General features: G+C 36.8%; 1 protein-coding gene across 1 annotated transcript; it reads left to right on the forward strand.

Moving 5' to 3' along the window:
- The first annotated feature begins 227 nt into the window (after positions 1 to 227).
- GARIN2 (golgi associated RAB2 interactor family member 2) lies at positions 228 to 6,747 on the forward strand. Its single transcript, XM_070935665.1, has 5 exons — positions 228 to 311; positions 2,735 to 2,937; positions 4,242 to 4,515; positions 5,237 to 5,484; positions 6,669 to 6,747. The coding sequence occupies exons 1-5, from the start codon at positions 228 to 230 to the stop codon at positions 6,745 to 6,747; spliced, it is 888 nt and encodes a 295-aa protein (XP_070791766.1).
- The last annotated feature ends 2,204 nt before the right edge of the window (positions 6,748 to 8,951 follow it).

The raw sequence follows: 8,951 nt of genomic DNA on the forward strand, positions 1-8,951 counted from the left end.
TTTACAGAAATCACATTTTCTTTCAAAAGCCTTTCAAAAGGTTTGAAAATCAATGTTTTCATAGCACTCTCACCAATAATCTGAAATAGTGGATGTAGCAGTATATCCATTAGTAAATAGTTCTTCTGTAAGAGTATCATTTGTTCTTGTCTTGTGTTTAGGTATAATAAGCAGCTGCCACTTTTAAAAGCTTTAAAAACACAACCTACAAAATCAGCAAACCTGCTATGGGAGATCTTCAGAAAGTTCTTGACAGAGGAGAATATATTCCCTTGAAATCTGCTCCTGTATTTGAAAGTAAATTTGTTCAGGTAATTTATTTTTTGAAGTGCATTTGTTTAATTGGTAGAAAGATTTTCAATTACAGGGACTGAAAAAGTAAGAAACATTGATGGAAAGGTTATCCTACCACTTGTTCCCTCAGGCTTTTCCCTCAACATCAATATAGGACAGCAGGATTAAGTAGCTTTTATCAGAGAAATTGTTTAACGTTCTTTCCTTTCTGCCTTGAAATAAGAAATAACTAAATTTTTAAGAAACCACTTTGGATACTGAGAATTCCAATAATTCAATTCAATTCAACCAATTTGGATTAAATCCTTTTTAATTGATCTTCAAGGCTAATATTGTTTAATGCCAACAGATTTCTATATTTATTTTCATAGATGTTTGCAATGTCTTTTTTTATATATAGGCTTTATGAGTAGTTATATAGTTTTGCAGCAATTCCATTCCCTACTGAAGCAGCATGCCCATTCCAAATGTAAGGTTCATTACTAAACCCCAAAACTTTTAAGTTGTGGATCCTCGTAGGGTTCCCTCCTGTCCTCTCTTCTTTTCATTCCCAGTATAAAGCTGCTCAAGTCATCCAGGCACTGTATGCATTAAATCAAAAGTGCAACATACACAAAGGGTTTGCATTCTATGTAAAGCATATGAAATATTTTGTTTGCATATCCTAGTCTACAAGCCATGCATCCTTTGTTACTCAGATCATGTAACTATTGCTTGAATGTGCAATAGTTGCCTTTTAACTTTTTTTTAAAAAAAATCTATAACAAAAAACAAAGCAGCAACACCCAGCATTACTATTTATTTCTTTAACCCCCAAGGGTACTCTTATCAATAAATTGCTCCCTAGAATCAAGTTTAATTTGGTTTGGTTTGGTCCATATTAACAAACTTAATTCTGTCAAAACTGAATTAAATTGAACCTCTCCAGTTAGCAGCTAATCAGCTCAGGAAAGACATCAAAACTACTGTATTAATGCTAATAGAGGGTCTGATTCATATCTTGATGGTTGCTTTTCTCAGATCCTTTACTTTGAATTCTTATGCAAGAAATTTGACTAATTTGCTTAGATGTCCCTTTCAAATTCTTATGAGAAAAGGATTATGCAATGCTATGGGTTGATGTCTCAAGAAACTGCTATAGCGTAGGGGACAATTTTCAATTTCTGTGCCTTGAGTTCAAGGGAGGAAGGGAAGGAAAGATATTGAGCTAGCCAAGATCAGAAAATGTGCAATTCGGGTCACTAAAACTTGCTAAACATAGTGATCAAGCTGTCAGTGAGTGAAACGCAATTGAAAAGCATTGCTAAACAAGCAAAAATTCCATAATCTAAATAAGCATAATGCTCAGGATATCTGGACATGAAATGATGTTGTCAAACTGTTACTTCCAGCAGCTTGACCAGCTTGCCACAGGCTCTTTTGCAATAGACAGCTGAAATACCACTGGACTAAGCTGACGAGAGTTGTCTAGTGGCTACTCTTAAGCAACCTATTAACCTCAAGGAATAATTTCATAATTCAGGGCAAGCCTCTTTTCAGCTCTTTGATCTTGGAGAAAGTGGTGGAGTTAAATGCTAAGGGATCAGTTCTGGCTGAAGACCTCAGGTTTGGTCTCCTGGTTTTCCATTGAAGCCTCCTCTTTCTCCTTCAAGGAAGAATACAAAATGTATTGGCTTAAATTGGTGTGCCAATTATGGCCCTTCTTGAGAGAAATTAACCCTATAGTATAGATTTGCTTTACCAGTGGAAATCTGTACCATTTTCTAAGACTCAATTTAAATAAAAATAGCTACTAATTAATTACTATATTATTACTTAGACTCAATTTCTAAGAGATACGTGTCTGTTTATATATAAAATTTAGAATAAATAAAAGTCATGTAGCTATTCTAATGCTGCAATGCTTTAGCTTTAGCATTATACTGTATATATGCTCTTTGGGGTGATTATCGAAACATAATTCTAATGTTTTGGTAAGCAACCTTGCCAGTTGTATAATAGCTAAGCAGGTCATTGTCCAGGAACTAATGTACTCTTCAGCTCCACCCAACAAATGGACCATGTTATAATTATTTAATTCCCATAAATAATTCTCTTCATGTACTGTGCTTTAACACTTGCTTATAACTCTTAATCATTTCATATGCTAATTCTGTTTTGACGAGCCATTGAGGTGGATTCATCTTGTGGTGACGATATGAATAACTACTCATCATCTTGATAAACTTTTTTTAATAACTTATGGTTTTTTTCAAGAAGGTATCTATTTTGAGTTCATTCCTATACTTTAACCATTATTGTCATCTTTTACTTCCCCCTGCTCTGCTAGAATGCTATTTTAAAAAAATTTCATCATTCACTTGCATGCCAAAATTATGTTAGTTTCTGTTCACTGTACTTTTTATTATGCTTGGAACAAACTTTTCTCTCTTTTTTTCAGGTAAATAGGAAAGGTGGATCAATTTACCTTCATAATCGTCCCAACTATGTGACTGTGGGCATATGTGCCTCTAGCACAAAATTGTCAATGCCAAACGTAATGCTGCTTGCCAATTCATCTCCCTATTCCTCCAAAGAAAACCTTTCAGCCTATCCACCATCTACCCAGCCCTCACATTCTAAAGAAGAACTGGTACTCACCAGGTGAGTTAACCACTAAAAAAAATACTCAAGTATATAGGACCTGGTTATCTACGGGACCGCCTGCTACCACCAATAGCCTCCCACCAGCCAGTACGCTCCCATAGAGAAGGGCTCCTCCGGGTGCCGTCGGCCAAACAATGTTGACTGGCGGCCCCCAAGGGGAGAGCCTTCTCTGTGGGGGCACCTATGATCTGGAACGAGCTCCCCCCGGAGATACGGAGGATCCCGGATCTGCGCACCTTCCGTCGCGCGCTCAAGACTTTTTTATTTCATCAAGCTGGCCTGGCCTAAATCTTCTCCCCTTTTAAATATAAATTTTTAATATAAATTTTAATTTGTTTTAAATTATGGGGTATTTTAAATTCAGCCAAATTATTTAATTCATTTTTAATCTATTTTAAATTTTTGTATTTATGTGTTTTATCCTGTGGCTGTTCACCGCCCTGAGTCCTTCGGGAGAAAGGCGGTATAGAAATTTAATAAAATAAATAAATAAAAAATAAAAATAAATATAGTTATTTACCATAAGTTGATTTGGAGAAACTATGTTATAAAATAAAAGTAGTGGTTAGGACACCGGGCTAGAAAACGCAAAACTGTGGATTCTATTCCTACTTTAGGCACAAGTGAAGCTGAGTGACTTTGGGCCAGTCATTTTCTCTCAGCCTTAGGAAACAGACAATGGCAAACCACTTCAAAACCGTATCTATTTTTTCTGAGGATGGTTTTCTTAATAAAATAGAAAAATATAATCTAGATGACAGGTGTCAAACTCGATCATGTCACATGACATATTGGAACCTTTTTGCCTTTGTGGAGCCAGGGTAGGCATGGCCTGCACATGATACATCCAGCCCGCAGGCCGCCAGTTTGACAGGCCTGGTCTAGATGATATGGTATTTAAATGGCCCAAGCAAGTAACATGGCGTTGATGACTCCAAATGGAAACTGGCACCAATGTAATGCGGGGAAAGACGTGCATGGAACATCATAAAATTAGATTGCCAGATGGTGCAGAACTAGAAATGTACCTTAACATGTTATGCATTTTTACATTATTTTTTTCTTATTTTACCATTCAAGAAGTTGGAAGATCTGTCTGGATTATGTATACTATTAAATGGATTCTTTCTATTATATGCACTCACTTTGCCAGTCTTCCTTTGTACATGTTTGTTTATATGCAACCCAAATCAATAATTAAATCAGTTTGAAACTGTTGCTGAATCTTGTCCTGTCCTGTTCAATGTAATGAACTGTTAAAATATTACCTTTCTGAAACTGATATGACAGCTTTGTTGCAGGTTCCTGCCTTTGCAGTTTGTAGATCTCTCCGTTCACTCCGCAAGTAAGAGACGGCTGAAGCTTAAGTTGGTGAATGGTCGCTCCTACTACCTAGAACTCTGCGCTTCACCACAGAAGCAGAGTGAGATATTCTCTCAGTGGGTGCGGCTCATCAATCTGCTGAAATCTAAATCTGAAGGGCCTTCAATTAATACTCTTTATAAGGATTTTGAAACCCAGGAGGACAATAAAGTCATCAGGAATAAAACAGGAATACAAGTGAGCATTTACTGGGTGGACCCAACATTACTTCACAAATCAGGAATATTGTTGGAAATGAGACCCTGAGCATTCAAACATCACATATACCAATTGTTCAGCAAAATAGGTGCTTTTGTAAAATAGATTTTTTTAAAAAAGTAATGTTGATATCAATTCCTTGTTCGCTTTACCATGTTAGGGAAAGTACCTTATATATCTGTGATGGTGAACCTATGGCACACATGCCGGAAGTGGCACGCAGAGCCATCTCTCCAGGCACGCCAGCCGTCAATGTTATGATATGCTCAGTGACAACACATTTAAATATAAATCATACTTATCTATGGAGATTCTGTTATCCAGGTCATGGTTGTCCCAAAGATGCTTTTTCAAGAGGCAACTGGACTTTCTGGTTTTTCTTTGAAAACGTTTCGCTTCTCATGAGAAGTGAAAAAGCACCTTTGGGACAGAAATCATACTTACAAATATCAAATTTAATAATAGTTTAAATCATATTAAAATATTGATAATGTGATTTCATATAGTCTTTTCTGTTTCTCATGTTGTGCCTCTCATTCTTCCTAATCTACAGGAAAATATTTGGGTCAAATATTCTAGGTTGCACTCTGAATCATTTCCATAGCAAATTCACAGAAACTCACGGTAGTTTTACTGTACTGAGTTTTATACCAGGTGTTCAGTTTTTGCGACATAAGGCATGATGATGTATGCTTTCTTGTTCCTTCTTCCTCAGGAAAAAAACACAATAGAACCTCTTAAAAATCAAACAGCCAGTCAAGAGTCAACAGAACTCAGTAAGAAACCATCTTCCAAGCGTGTCACCTATTCAGATGTTGTGGGTTCTATTGCACAATTTCAGAACAAGAGCCAACCAATAGTTTCTTCTGACAGCTACATGAAACAGCCCCATGCAGACTCAGTGAAACAAAACAAATTCAGTCAAGAATTAAGGGGGACCCCTACCAGAAAGAAAAGGTCTAGGTAAGTGAATATAGATTGATGTGCATACACACACAGAGAGATATACGGACATGTGCAGGCATATGTACAATACATACATTTTCCATCTTCTGTTTCAGCATAGAGTTTTTATACCAGTACATCTGGTTTGTAATGCAGCTATTGGAGCACTTTACATATTCCTTGGTCCTAAGACCCCGTTTATTAAGCACACCAAAGGGATGGTGAACCATAGGATTTAGAATTTAGGTATCTAGATCAGAAAGAAGAAATTACCAAAAGATAAATCTACATCTGAATGTCTAAAACGAAAGTAATATAAATCTAAAACTAAAGTGAGCTTATATTCAGATTTATTATTAACTTTGAACAGTGGACATTTTGCATTACATAGGTAACTATTTTAAAAGAGCAACTAGTAACATTTACTAGTTGTACAATCTCAATTTTCTTAATATTCTTTTAACTTGCATTTGGGGAAAAAATTAAAAATGTACCCAAACAATGTAATAAAATACAGCCGCAGCACCCAATTTGATGGCCTCCAATTATTTGAAATTCACTTCCCATAATCCCTAGCTGACATGAACAATTTAGAATTTCACATTTTCTGCAGAGGAAGGAATTCGTATTGGAATTTGGAACTGCAAGATATGAGCCTTTCTTCTCTATTGATTACAAATTGATTAATTCTGCAAAGAATGATAAAAGTGCCTGTAAATATAGCTTACCTGAAGTAGTAAATTGGGCAAAAGCATTTTAATATGAAGCAAACATCAATGATTAGCCTCGTGTTCTTCTGGAACTGTTTATCACACTGCAAAGAGGCCTACATTTTTTTTAAACCTCCTAAATAAACAGCTGTACAAACTTTTAAGTCAGCAACAATCGGTTCCTAATCATAGGTTTGGGAGAGATTCCAATATTGTTGACGTGAAATTTGTAAGGAAACGGCACTGAAAGGAGATGAGTAAGCCAGCTCCCCGCACACTATGAACTCTTCTTGTGGCAAAACATGGGGCTTGATTCCTTTAAAGCCATTGCAACTTTGATTTTTGTTATCTACTTCAAATGCTCCTGCTTTGTTTAATAAAAGCAAGGAATATCTATTTGCTGCTGTGTGTAATTCAGCTTTAACTTATAAATCTTCCTTAAATCCTCACAAATAGAATCTTACTAGTTTTGACTGTCCTTATTGCTTGCAGGGAAAGGGCTCCTTTTTCCAGAAGTGAAAAACGACTGCAGTCTTCAGGTAGGAATAAACTTCATATCAAAGTGGATTAGGCAGGCAAAGTCTGGAACCCTGGAAAGCTCTTAGGAACAGGCAGTTTCCAGGTTAAAGAAATAGCTTTGTACCCCAGGGGAGAAATAGGAATATACAATTTAAAACGGCTCTCAGAATTATGCAACTGTGAAAGTATCAAGATCTTGCAGCGATAAAGAGCATTTTTTTTACCACCTCTGCCTTATATGCAGTATCAATTCCTGAACAAGATTGACTTACCTTTAGTGATTTATTCAGTGGATAACTTAAAGTAAGAAAAATGTACAGGTGGTCCTCAACTTACAACCATAACTGGGGCCAGGATTTCCATCATTAAGTTGGTGCAGCCGTAAAGTGAGGCATCACGTGATCGGACCCACTTACAACCATTTTTATCATGGCCATTAAGCAACTCACGCACTCATCTAGCAATCCAGCTTCCCCAGTTGACATACCGCTTGCCCGAAACAGATTGGAAAGGTTGCAAATCATGTTCATGTGACCACAGAATGCTGCAATTGGTCATAAATGCAAGTTGGTTTCCAAAAATGCCTGTATTGCAGTCATGTGGCACAGGGGTGGTGCAATGGTCATAGGTGCAAGGACAGGTCATAGACCACTTTTTCTGAGGCCATTGTTAACTTTGTACCGTTGTTAAACAAACAGCTATAAGTCAAGGACTCTCTGTAATGCAATTTGGTATGGCATCTTTCCGCATAGTCTGGAAGCTACAGCTAGAGTGAAAGGCAGCAGTCTTAAGCATTCTTAATCATTTATAAAGTCTTGCGCTTCCGCACAGGAAAAAATACTTCTTCCTATATATCTTTGACAGGCCGCTGAAATCATTAGAAGCTTTTGTTGTTGGGCAATGTCCCGTGAATTTATGTTTGGCATCAGCAGGAAACTTTTTCTCTTATGGCACTCATGCTATAGACAGTCTCTCTTAGAAATAGGCTATGCGCTGGCTTTATTACAATTTAAGCACATGATGAATTTTAAATTTGCTTTGGCATTTTAGGAAGCCTCTAAAATTGTTCATGGCTACTGGTTTTATTACATTTTATTATTTCTTACTGCACTTTTTATTGTACCTAAAATACATTTAACACTGCATGTAAGCCGGAAGTGTTTTGCATGACAGACTGTATATTTTATTCTCAGTAAAATCAAATAAACACCACTAGTATTAAGACTACTAAACCTTAAAGTACAATAAAGAGGACATATTTAGTTACTGATTTGAACATTTTTAGTCAGTTGGTCCCAACTTCCTCAACCCATACCTTTACTTGGAATATTAGCATAAATGATATTAGCATAAATGATATCTACCTACCCATTACTCCTGAGGAAAGTCTCAGATCCTTTCAATTCCTCTACATTTCTATTCCTTTCATCATTCCAGTTCCATAATACTCCCTTGTGGCACTGATCAATGCACTTTTCCCTCACCAGTCTTTCCTCGTTTTAATTCTTTTTCACAGCACATTTCATCATCACAACTACAGCATCAGCACCAATTATCCTTTCTGCACCCAAACTCATTATTTACTCACAGAGAGAAATGAAACATAGCTCTCTACATGAACTTATCATCCCTTTACCTTTAACATAACATTCCTTTATCAGGCTTCTTATCCCTCAAGCCCCCTTATCCACCTTGAGAAGGCACAAAACCATACTTGCCACATCCCCAATTCTGGTGTCCCAGGCATCCTTGAGTAATCCTAAATATTAATAAATGAGTACAGATTATGCAAAAACCTGGCTCAAAAACAGTAACTGTGAGAGGGACCTTGGAGTCCTAGTATATGATCACTTGAACATGAGCCTGCAGTGTGCAACAGCAGCCAAAAAAGCTAATATAATCCCTGGTTGTATAAGCAGAGGCATAGAATCAAAATCATGTGAAGTTATTTGTATCGCTTTATAAATCCTTAATAAGACCACACCTGCAAGACTGCATCCAGTTGTGGTCACATTACAAAAAAGATGTTGAAATTTTGGAAAAAGTGCAAAGAAAAGCAACTAAGATTATTAAGGGCCTGGGGATAAAAACATATGAAGAAGGGTTGCAGGAATTGGGTATGACTAGTCTAGAGGAAAAAAAGGACCAGGGATGACATGATAGCAATATTCCAGTATTTGAGGGGCTCCCACAAAGAAGAGGGGTTCAACTTACTTTACAAAGCACCAGAAGGCAAGACAAGAAACGATGGATTGA

Source organism: Pituophis catenifer, unplaced genomic scaffold (genome assembly GCF_029215685.1).
Source record: "Pituophis catenifer annectens isolate HBS135680 unplaced genomic scaffold, rPitCat1.0.hap2 SCAF_1, whole genome shotgun sequence".
NCBI lineage: Eukaryota > Metazoa > Chordata > Lepidosauria > Squamata > Colubridae > Pituophis > Pituophis catenifer.

Coding starts and splice junctions, on each gene's coding strand:
- GARIN2 (XM_070935665.1), top strand. CDS start 228: ATGGGAGATCTTCAGAAAGTTCTTGACAGAGGAGAATATATTCCCTTG. Junction 312..2,734: donor TTGAAAGTAAATTTGTTCAG/GTAATTTATTTT, acceptor TCTTTTTTTCAG/GTAAATAGGAAAGGTGGATC. Junction 2,938..4,241: donor GAAGAACTGGTACTCACCAG/GTGAGTTAACCA, acceptor GCTTTGTTGCAG/GTTCCTGCCTTTGCAGTTTG.